The sequence below is a fragment of the Cyclopterus lumpus genome, chromosome 9, assembly GCF_009769545.1.
Source record: "Cyclopterus lumpus isolate fCycLum1 chromosome 9, fCycLum1.pri, whole genome shotgun sequence".
Lineage (NCBI taxonomy): Eukaryota > Metazoa > Chordata > Actinopteri > Perciformes > Cyclopteridae > Cyclopterus > Cyclopterus lumpus.
Genome location: NC_046974.1, coordinates 24030494 through 24043091, shown reverse-complemented (window position 1 = coordinate 24043091; position 12598 = coordinate 24030494). Strand labels below are relative to the sequence as shown.

Below are 12598 nucleotides of genomic sequence, written 5' to 3'. Positions count from 1 at the left end.
GTGTCTGAGTGATGACAGGAAATGTAAATGGTAGCTTGTACTGTGTAGGAGAGCAGCTTCTCTATGATCAAATCAGCAACAAGATAGAAGAGGAGATTGTACTGTTCGTTGAGACATTAGTTACAACACTGTCTGACTTGCGGTAACCTCCCCAACCCTGCCACACCCACTACTTCTATGTTGTATGAAAAGACTGTGTTCAACATAACTCTCTTTTCAAATAGGTACAAACATAGCATCGAGAATATGTGTTCTAGAATACCTGATATTTGACCATGCAGGCATACACTGTACCTAAAGAGCGCCTAAATATTCCACAAGAGAGCTTGACACTGCTGACTTATCAGTCACTGCTCTTCACCAATTTTTACTTCTAAACCGTCTACTAGACCCCATCCCAACTATGCTCCTAAATAAGATTGATCTTTAATTAGCACCTATCTACAAGTTATTATAAATGTGTCTTTACTAACAGGCCATGTATAACAGTTCTTCAAAGTATTACCTTTAATTAGCACCTCTCTATTAGATATTATCAATGTGTCTTTACTAACAGGCAATGTACCACATTCCTTCAAAGTAGCTGTAATTAAACCTCTCCTGAAGAAGCCCTCTCTTCCAGAGGTGTTGGCTAACTACAGACGATTTCTAACCTTCCCTTCCTCTCTAAAATCCTTGAGAAAGTCGCAAATCAGTTGTATGACTTTCTACATAATAATAGTTTATTTGAGGAGTTTCAGTCAGGAATTAGAAAACACCACAGCACAGAGACAGCACTGGTGAAAATGACTAATGACCTTCTAATTGCATCAGATAAAGGACTCGTTTCTGTACTTGTTTTGTTAGACCTCTGTGCTGCGTTAGACACCATTGACCATCACATCCTATTACAGAGACTAGATCAGTCGATTGGCATTAATCGACTCAGTTTAGAAACAATGAAACGTTTATGAACACCAACGTTAGTCACAGAGTTCCACAAGGTTCTATGCTTGGACCAATTGTATTTACCTTGTATATGTTTCCGTTAGGCAATATTACCAGAAAACACTCCATAAACTTTTCATTGTTATGCAGATGATTACCTCAATTATATCTATCGATCAAGCCAAATGATACCAACCAGTTTGCTAAACTTCAAGCATGTATTAAAGACCTGGATGACCTGCAACTCCCTGATGTTAAACTCAGACAAAACTTAAGTTATTTCACTAGGCCCAGAACACCTTAGAAATCAATTATCTAATGATATGATTACTGCAATTACTTAATATCAGGCTGCTCTAATAAGTCCCTCCAGTTGATCCAGATTTCTGCAGCTTGTGTACTGACAAAAACTAAGAAAAGAGACCACATTTTTCTTGTTTTAGCTGCTCTGCACTAGCTCCCTGTAAAATCCAGAATCACATATCTTAAGGACCTTATACTACCATATTACCCGACTAGAAAGCTGCGCTCACTAAATGCGGGGCTAATTGTGGTTCCTGAAGACCTAAAAAGTAAGGTGGGAGCCAGAGTCTTCAGTTATCAAGCTCCTCTTTTATTGAACCAGCTTCCACTTTCAGACCGGGCGGTAGAGACAGTCACCACATTTATTAGAGTAGACTTAAGAATTTCCTCTTTGATTGCATAGTTATTTTATTTTAATTTAACCTTTATTTAGCCAGGCGAAACAGATTAAGAACAAATTCTTATTTACAACAGTGGCCTGACAAGAGGCGAAATCTCTTGAGGGAAAGGAGAGGAAAATAAATAAACGGGGTTAAAAAGTGCCAAGGAGCGGAGAAACCAACATGCTGACTGCCTGAGAAACAGCTGCATTCGTCTTTCAGCAAGTCTGTGATCATGGCTTTAAAGGCCGACTTGGAGACGTAGGACTGTAGTTGCAAGGATTTCTGTAGTTCATTCCAGGTTGTAGCTGCAGCAACATTAAATGAAGACAAACCAAGTGCAGAGAAATTTTTAGGGACATCCAACAAAATACGGTTAGCAGAGCGAGTGTTGTAAGCAGGGGATGAGATGTGCAGCAGCTGACACAGGTAGGGTGGAGATAAACCAAGGAGAGTTTTATAGATTAACAAGAACCAGTGAATTTTTCGACGCGTACACAAAGATGGCCAGTTTAGTGATGAATATAGAGTGCAGTGGTGTGTTCTGAAGGGAGCATTTGTTACAAACCGGATTGCAGAGTTGTAGAGAACATATGTAGTTAGGGTGTGCTCAGGTCCAGCCCCTAGATTTGCTGGAGGACATCTTAGGATACATTTAGCTCCTCTCTCCTCTTCTCTTATCTATATCCTTCTGTATGGATTCATGTCACATTAATGCACATTGCTAACTTTTTCCCCGGAGTCTTTGTGCTTTTTCGCCTCACAGGTTTACATGCATTGTGGTATTATATGGACTCTAGCCCTGCCCAACATCTATTGCTATTATCAGTTAATGCTAGTTGCATTCCAATTAATATAGCCAATACCATTACTGCATTCTGTGATCTACCATATCCACTGTTTGTATTAATTTTGGTAGTTGTACGCTCATTATGTGAATAATGTCTGTCATATGCATTGAATGTGTTGTATCCATGTTATGTTGTTCATTCTGTGCACATGGCATCTATTGTATTCTGTCTTCCGGGGACAGGGATCCTCCTCGGCTTCTTCCCTTTTTCTCCCTGTGAAAGTTTTTTTGGGGGCGAGTTTTTCCTGAACCAATGTGAGGTCCCGGGACACTGGATGTGTACAGATTGTAAAGCCCTCTGAGGCAAATTTGGATTTTGGGCATTACAGAATGAACAACATCACAGAGTTGCAACACATTCAATGCACATTACATAAATTATTCATATAACTCCAGGGTCCAGAGACAATGGCGTCCATGTCCGGACCGTCATCTTGGTCCGTCGATTAGTAACCCGTGGTATAGGCTTTGCCCTCTAAGAGCTGTCACTATTGGTAAAAGCTGATGAAGCCTATGTTCCATTGTGACACAAGGTCCACAAGCTGACAACATATTGCTATGAAATACACCGTAAATGCGGTTCATAATAAGGCTGGAAGGCACCAACTATGTCACGGTTAACGCCATCTCAGACCTCTGTGGAGAAAAAAGATGAGATTTCTCACAGCGGTCCCCATTCAGAATGTCAGGGAAGTTGCAGGTGGAGACGGTATGCCAACCTGCTATCCCAATCACGTGTCACAGTTTGAAGACTTGGGCCACTGAGAAAGCATCGGTATTTGACGAGTTGGGAGTGAGAATGTGTTGGATGCAGTGCCATGTAGTCATGGGTAACAGTTAAACAAGTAACACAAAGTTACCATTCTCCTGATCTTATCCTATAATTACAGAGCAACAAAAAGTTACCATTCTCCTGGTCTTATCCTTTAATTACAGAGTAACAAAAAGTTAATATTTTCCTGGTCTTGTCCTTTAATTACAGAGTAATAATAAGGTATGCGCTGTTATCCTGGCCATGTGTTCATCAAAGCTTTTTCTCTAGAGTCCAGTGCATTTCTTAAATTATTTGCAACGGCTTTATTCTGTGCTGAGCGCTGCACGTTTGGTGTTTTTTCTGGTTATCTAGAGTTGAAAATGTTTCAACTTTGGTTAAAACGCTGTCACTTTTACCAAGACATCCAATCACACTATAGGAGGGGCAGGACAAATAGCCTACCACAAAGACATGATCAAATGTGTTTTATTTTAATGTATATTGGCGTCTTATTGTGTATGTTATGCTAATGTTTTATTTGTTTTTTTATATATGGACTTAATGGTGTCCTGGTGTCTGGAGTACTGGACCAAACAAATTGCCCCATGTGTGATTAAGAAGTATACTCTTTTTTTTATTCTGCAGACTTAATTCTGTTAACTTATTTCTTTGACTTTCTTATGGACTGTTGCTTTCCTTGTTCTTATTTTCTTTTTTTCCTTCTCTGATGAAGATGTCAGTGATGAGGAGGCCATTAGTTTACCAACTAAAAAGAGTGCTTTTTTTGGAAGGGACACTGAAACTAAAATGTAAAACTGCCGTCATAAATAATTCCCGATGTAAACAAGCTTTCCATTCTCCTGGAATGATCTGATTTATAGGCATTGATTTGTAAAGAAAAATTTAATTTGATGAGATTTTTTTTCAGTGTGCAGCATATTTGTGTGAGGCCAAACAGACCTGACGCATGTAATCTATATCTACTGTACATTATAGACTTTATTATGTTTCATAATGGACTACTTTATACTGATGTTGACATGCTGCAGACAGTAGAAACAAACATTTATTTAGGCTTTTGGACTCTCTTGCACCTCTCCTCTGAGAATGATGTCAAAGCCCTTAATCCGCACAGACACAGATTAGCGAGGCAGGATTTACACCAAACCAGGACTCCGTGCCCTTATACTATATGCGTCAATGAACGATAGAAACTTCGTCGAACGAGAACACCAACGGACATATTACTATTTGAAATTCCTGTCACTGACAATACAATCTGGAGAAACAACCATTTGACGAGCGGCATGGCTCGGATGAGTCTGTGCGTCTTTTACGCATCACACTTCCCAAAATAATAATAATAATAATAATAATAATGCAATGTCACCAAGATCTGCATTGTCCTATATTAACCTCAATAACCAGAAAAGTTACATAATGCAAGGAGTGCTCATATCTCCCTCATATAGCCCTCCATGCCTTAAACATACTTTACATGATTTCGGAATAATTATCATTAAATCAACCGTGGGTTATTTTTCATCATGTTAGTATATCAAAAGTACAAATATTCTAATACTTAAAATGCACTTACTTTCTCCAACAATGGCTTTTAGTCCAAGTGGTGCCATGATAAACTCTCTGGTGCTTGTTCACCTCGCTACACAGAAAACAGATCACGGAGAGATTTACCGTCAAGCATATAAGAATAAGTAACACACTTCCGTTCCAATTAATTCAAAATAAAAGCCTTCAGAAGGAATGTATTGCAGTGCCATTAATCATGAACATTGAAAAAAAAAAATCAACTCAACGTTTGATGTGACCGAAGTATGCAACTGAAGTCGCATGATAACCTGGTCACATATTTAAGAGAGGCCCTTTTCTCTGTTCAAGGATGTTTATTGTGAATCTCATCAATGAGCTCCAGACAGTAATCCACTGACAGATGGTCTCTGTCAACCAGTCGATCTCGTAGACTTTCCCTGTCGCTCACCAAAATAAAATAAAAAATAAATTCAGAAACACATTGGACCTCATTGTCGAATTTTTTCTGTAGCGTTTTCTGAAATGTTTTCTTACGGACTTCGGAAAACAACGTCAGAAAAGATCTTCTTCCGATTCATTAACGCCTGCAAATGGGTTCTTACACAGCCGAAGTGTTCTCAGCTGTGCTCCTCGGAATGAGCTTCTCGTGCACCTGGATTTGCATACAGAAACGCCCCGCGAGTTCCTTATAAGGGCATGCAAATGAAGAGACGTGTGCATAATCTACAGACTCCACAGGCAACGCAAAAGCAACTTCAGACTGATTAAAATCTTGTCAGAGCGGAAAACGAGCATCGGTCGAGTAAACTGAGACCTAACATCATCGGTGCAGAGGTGTTGCAGAATGTCCATTTGTCCATTCTATTCCACTGTGGCTATATAGTGCTTATGTATTTATTCACTTACATTTGCAGTGTTGGTGTGGTGCTTTTGTTTATTCTATGATATCACGATACCTCGTAGAATCAGGACTATAAATGAGAAATGTAATTGCTAATGATACAAATATTCTCCTATTTATTATTATTATTATTATTTAAATCTGAAAATGTTTGTAGAGTTGATGTGAACGTAATCACCAACGGTCTAAATTAAGAACGAATCCCATATGAGAAAACGTTCATGAATGCCAAATTTGTCCCGAAAAGTGTAGTTCACAAAGTCCAGGAGCCGGCTTACTGACAGACAGCTCACAGACTGCTTCAAGTCGGCTGTCTCTACTGATGAGCCCAACTATACGCTCACAGACAGCACACAGACTGCCTCAGACTGTCTGTCTGTGCTGATGAGCCCAATTACAAGCTCACAGACAGTGTTCAGTCACAGACAGCTCACAGACTTGAGTCACATGACTTCTGATGGCATTGTGATGGGACACAGCTGAACTGAATTTACATTAGTTGCACTGACTGAGAATTTTGTCAGTATTGTGTTGTAACTTTAGTTGATGAATAAAACAGTTAATATTGGTAGTTCATCCAGCCTGCTCATTGCAAATATGTTTTTTCTTGTTTTTGCGGTTAACTGATAATTCCCTTTTTATGTTGCACTGAAATTAAGTCATTTAGTGTGTTCTTGGTCACATCAATTTGAAAGCTGGACCAAAGTGTTTGATTTCATTCAATTACAATTAGACCAAATAAAAAGCCTCAAGTTGTAAGTAGTCTGGACAGTCTCAATAGGGAGATCTTGCCTGTCACCAAGGCAGAGGTCAGGGATCTTGGGCTTAAAAAGGTTGGTGACCACTGGTCACTTTGACGCTTTGACTAAATTCAACAGGAAGTCAGCTGCAAACAACTCAACACCTCAAGGTCTCTGCTGGTACACCAGGAAGACAGGATGCTCCTGTAGGAAGACTGTAGTGGTGTATATCATCATGCATCATATGTGAGACCTGGGGTGAACAATCAGTGAAACAGAAAGGACTCTGGAGTAGAGACTCAGGGAATAGTAGAAACAGGCATCTCTATGTGAACACCATACCAAAACTGCTCATAGTATCCACTGGGTATACAATCTAGCAGTGCTTACTATGATATGACAGACAAGCATAATACAACCTTTTAACATCAAAAGTTCACATTTTATTCAAAAAGAAATGATAACTTAACGGCTGATTATATGTAACCATAAACATCCCAGAGTAACAATCAATGTGATATAATTTGTTTTTATTGTTTAAACCAATGAAATGACAGACATCATGTGAGGTTCAGCAATAAGTAAATTACATTATTTGCTTGTTGTCGCCTATATTGAATGATTTGGCAAATAAATCAGCAAAAATGTGCATGTGCCTAATAGTGTCTGTTATGTCAAAAAGTAAATATGAAGAATGTCAACATGTTGCAGTGTCCTTAAACTTTCTAGTATAGATGTCCTCAGTCCCAGTTCCCATCACAGACAGACAACGATCACATCCACGTCTGTCTAATCACATGAAGACTGTTATGGTTTGTCTCTGACCCCAAGCGCACGACAACAGGAAGGTTTAGTTTTAGCCGAACACACGGCGTAGTTTATTAGAGCACAACAAGTCAAAAGGAATTGGTGTTATGTATGTCTAAAAATGTCCCCATTAGGATTCCACACCTAATTTGTCCAGTGGCACCCCAAGAGTGGAGAGACAGCGAGTGCAATTACTGACAGTGGCAAGTCGTGATGTGTCAAGGCTTCGAAGCGTGTGTCGAGTAATCCAGGAAGATTGTTGTGAAGTGCGGATGGAGGCTTGTGTTGATGACGTTCGAAGCCTCGTGAGCCGGCTATACCATGTGACTGATTCAGAAAATGGTTAATATTTGGTGTGCGATTCGTAATATAAGGGGCAGCGAAACGCAATGGATTCCCCAATCACATTTTGTGGACTTGGGACTTCATTGCGTATTTATTTGCAAAGTATCCAAGCTTCTTTTTTGCGATGGAACCAGCAAGAAAGATGTTCCCTGTCTGGGAACATTTTGAGCTGATCTCTCCTATAAGGTATGCACATAGTAATAATAACTGTCTTAAAATATTCTTTCTACCCCAGCTTCATCTGTGCCCTGTAAAAGGGCATTTTCTAAAGCACAGCACTGTGGAAATGTTGCTATTTTTAATTAAAAATGAATAAAATGTAACATAAGCACAGTCTCCCCAATTTGTTTCCACTTTCCCTTTTGACCCCACCATTGTATAATAGACAGCCACCATATCAATAAGTTCATAATGTATGTATTGGCATCACAAACATCATTCGTTCATTTATTCAATTCAAAGCTTCACACACACCAAAGTCATGGTGTCGTTATAATCACTCTGCCTGTTTTACATTTATTGTCCACTTGATGGCGCATTAGAGCAAATGAAGCTTCGGCCCACGAGTGAACCAATTGGATGGAAAGCTTCAATGCTTCAGGAAGCTTCATCTCGCCATCACTAGTGGCAAGTCTGTGGCAGGCGTCAGTAAAGTGTCAGGACAGCAGCAAACGCACGACACTCGTTCTGCACCCCTGGGATGTTAGTTTAAATGTATTTGCTGTCACTTATTGACACTTTATGAAATTGTACATGTGCAATTGTTGATTAAAGAATACAAAATGAAATAAGAAGCTGCCAAGTTGAGTGGGTGGAGCCACATTTCCTAGGAACACCCATTGTTGTTATGACAGGTCAGCGGAGGTCTGGGGCAGGGCTGAAGCGGGCTTTCTTGGACAGGTTCAACCCTGGAGACGTGGAAGATGGGATGGACTCTCATGGCTGGTGGTAGACGCAGCCGGATGGCTGCAGGATTAATGACCCGTGAAACAGTAAACAGGCCCACAAAATGAGGAGCCAATTTCTTGGACTCAACTCTGAGGGGAATGTCCCGTGTAGACAGCCAGACCCGTTGTCCCGGAGCATACTGAGGAGCGGAAAGGCGACGAAGAGAGGCATCGTAACACGGTCTCCATCTTGTGGTTCATGTGTTCTGCCTGTCCATTACATTGTGGATGGAACCCTGATGACAGGCTGACTGTGGCCCCCATTAGCCTGCAAAACTCGACCCAAAAGCGAGAGGTGAATTGAGGACCTCGGTCGGAGACCACATCCGTGGGCAGACCGTACAAGTGGAACACTTCATGTAAAAGAATCTTGGCTGTTTCTTTGGCGGTAGGCAATTTGGTTAGTGGAATAAGCCGAGCAGATTTGTAAAATCGATCAATGACCGTGGGAATAACTGTTTTACCACTGGAGGGGGGTAGGCCGGTTACGAAATCCAACGCAATATGGGACCAAGGGCGATGAGGAAGTGGTAGAGGGTGAAGGAGACCAGAGTAGGGTTGGGTACCGAAAACCGGTGCCAATATGGCCGAAACGCAACACAGATTTTGGTGCTTTTAACAACGTGACATGCAGCAAATGCAACAAAATAATTGTGTGTAAAGGGGGGAACACGTCAAATTTAATGAAGCATATGGCAACGCATGCCATACACTTGAAAGCGAAGGCATGCATCGTGTTTGACTGCCTGCGTGAGCCCGTGCCAAGCACATCAGCAGATAGGCCGGGCCTCCCTGGCACCGGTCCCCCTGAAAACGGTGGAGACCGAGGATGACAAGAGCAGCTCAGGTTAGTAATGTAACGTTGATTGCAAGTCTTGCATTTATAAAAGTAGGCCTAATAACAAAAATTATAAATTAGGCATTATAACCAGGCATGTTTAAGCTAGCTAGCGCGAACTACTAGCTAGCGTGAGCTACTAGCTAGCGTGAGCTACTAGCTAGCGCAAGCTACAAGCTAGCACGAGCTACCTGCCGACATCATAGAAAGTCAGTGTAATGTTAATGAAACTAGCGATGGCATGTGCAGTGATGGTTCTGCTGCATGTAAATATCCAGGAAGCATCACTTCACCAACGACTCAGGAAGCCAATGGAGAAAGACAGGTGAGTGGATGGATAAGTAGATCAGTTGTTGAACAATGAGTAACAATATAATAATAGTTGATATTTAATTATTATTTTCATATCTTCTTTTTAACCCCAGACTGGAAAGGCTCACTGATGACGACTTCCAGAAAGCAGAGGACTTCAACATCATGAAGTTGTTCTACACCTCAACCCTCTGTGTATCCAGTGAGAGGTCTCCCACATCTGGCCAAATTCTCCCCATCCTGACAAAGCTGGAGGTGCATTTCAAGGTAGCTGAAGAGGACACTCCGTTTACCAGTGCTGTGAAAGAGAAGGTCTTGTGTTCTGAGAAACTTTCTTGAAGAAAATCAAGGAGCTTTGTATTCTTTAGGAAAATTCATTTTTGGCCTGTTCCAAGGCTGAAATGTCTTTTAAGACCATAACAATATGGAGATGGAGCTTTGAGGCAGTAAAGTCATGAAACCATCAGGTATTCATGAAAATGTCATGAAACTTGCAAGTCTTGTGTTCTGAGACACTTTCTTAAAGAAAATCAAGGAGCTTTGTATTCTTTAGGAAAATTCATTTTTGGCCAGTTAGCCAGCGGACTCGGCCGTGTTGTGGCTGAGTGTCGGCTGACTCGGCTGTGTTCCAACTTTGGCATAGGTTCATTTTTGCCATATCTGGCCCAGATGTAGATATTACAGAAACGGGCCTATTCTGGCTGACACATGGCAGCCGGGTTTAACGGCAACCAGCACTAAAATGGCTCTGGCCTGTTGATGGCTGCTGAATCTGGGCCAAATCTGGCATTACAGAAACGGGCCTATTCTGCCTGGGACATGGCAGCCGGGTTTATCGGCAAACAGCACTGAAACTGGCTGTGGCCCGTTGATGGCGGCCCAATCTGGGCCGAATCTGGCATTATAGAAATGGGCCTATTCTGGCTGGGACATGGCAGCCAGGTTTATCGGCAACCAGCACTGAAACTGGCTCTGGCCCGTTGATGGCGGCCCAATCTGGGCCGAATCTGGCATCATAGAAATGGGCCTATTCTGACTGGGACATGGCAGCCGGGTTTATCGGCAACCAGCACTGAAACAGGCTCTGGCCCGTTGATGGCTGCCGAATCTGGCATTAAAGAAATGGGCCTATTCTGGATGGGACATGGCAGCCGGGTTTATCGGCAAACAGCACTGAAACAGGCTCTGGCCCGTTGATGGCTGCCCAATCTGGGCCGAATCTGGCATTACAGAAACGGGCCTATTCTGGCTGACACATGGAAGCCAGGTTTATCGGCAACCAGCACTAAAACGGCTCTGGCCCGTTGATGGCTGCTGAATCTGGGCCAAATCAGGCATTACAGAAACGGGCCAATTCTGGCTGGCCGGGTTTATCGGCCGGGTGCTCCCTGCACTCCTAAAGACCTTCTTTGACTCAGCCATCTTCTAGGGAGTGGTCTGCTGGAGCAGCAGCATCTCAACAGCTGACAGGAAGAGACTGTGCTGGGGTGTCAACTGGATATGGTGGAGGTGGTAGGAGACAGGAGGGTGATGGCTAAGCTATCATCCCTGAGGGACAACACCTCCCACCCCATGCAGGATACTCTGGCAGCTCTGCACAGCTCCTTCAGGAGAGGTACCGCAAGTCCTTCCTTTCTGCTGCTGTCAGGCTGCACAATCATGCTGAGCTCCGAAAGACCATAAAACACTTCAATCCCTTTAACATTTCAACCTGTGCTATAACGATATGGAGCAGATGAAGACAATACACAACACCCAATACTGATGTATCGAAATAAGGCAGGCTGCAAAAGTGCTTTATAACTCGGGGAGTTCCAGAAAATAGCAGTTCTCTCGGCGCAGTTGTGGTCTGTCGGATTGCTTAAGGACAAGCTCTGTTTCGCGGAACATAGATGATTTTTGAATTTGTTATATCCTTCAAATCATTTTATTTATTAAAGTTGATCTTAAACTTTTATTCGAATTCAGCTATTTTGTGATCGGTCTTTCTTCAAAGGGACAAGAATCCCTCGACGGATTTGAGACGCAACAGACATCATCAGCGCAGATCAGCTGTGCAGGATAGTGGAGCATGTCTTCAACTTGAGCTTGAGGCTGCGTAAAGTACCACAGCTATGGAAGACATCTTGCGTGGTACCAGACCTCGCGGCCCAAGGACTTCAACAGCTTCAGGCCGGACTTTAACATCCCACCTAATGAAGTCTGTGTAGAGGTTGGTCCTTGTACATCTCCGCCCCCTGGTGAGCTCATCTCTGGACCCACTGCGTTGCTCACCTGGAAAAGGCTGGAAGCACTGTGAGAGTCATGTTTGTAGACTTCTCCAGTTCCTTCAACACCATCCAGCCTTTGCTACTGAGGGACGTCAAGCTGGAGCAGACAGGGGTGGACCCCCTCACCAACCGTATACAGTATGTGTGGAGACGGGGGTGAGTCAGACCTGGTGGCAGCACAGGGACCCCACAAGGAACCGTTCTGGCACCATTCCTCTTTACCATATAAACCTGGGACTTCAAACACAAAAGTTCTCTGCCTCATTTCCACCGATGACAACAGGGAATACAGAGAACTGAACCACTTTATAGGATGGTGCCAGTGGAACCGCTGCCAGATCAACTCTGGTAAAACCAAAGAGCTGGTGGTGGACTTCCTCCAGGGTAAACGCTCTCCTCCGGAATCAATCCAGTGAATGCATTGAGATTGTAAAATATTATAAATACCTGGGTGTTCACAACAATAAACTGGACTGGTCTGACCACACACATGCACTCTATAAAAAGGGACACAGCAGACTCTTTCTGCTGAGGAGACTGAGGTCTTCAGGAGTGCAGGGAGCACTTCTTTGACTCTGTGGTAGCATCAGCCATCTTCTATGGAGTGGTCTGCTGGAGCAGCAGCATCTCAACAGCTGACGGGAAGAGACTGAACAAACTGGTAAAGAAGGCC

The 12598-nt window shown here is 42.6% G+C and overlaps 1 protein-coding gene across 1 annotated transcript in view; it reads right to left on the bottom strand.

Moving 5' to 3' along the window:
- The window catches only part of stxbp1b (syntaxin binding protein 1b), a 38335-nt gene extending 33487 nt beyond the window's left edge, over positions 1–4848 (bottom strand). The window contains exon 1 of the mRNA XM_034541777.1: positions 4812–4848. Within this exon, the coding sequence (XP_034397668.1) occupies positions 4812–4848 (37 nt within the window). The remainder of the gene's footprint in view (positions 1–4811) is intronic.
- Positions 4849–12598: the final 7750 nt, after the last annotated feature.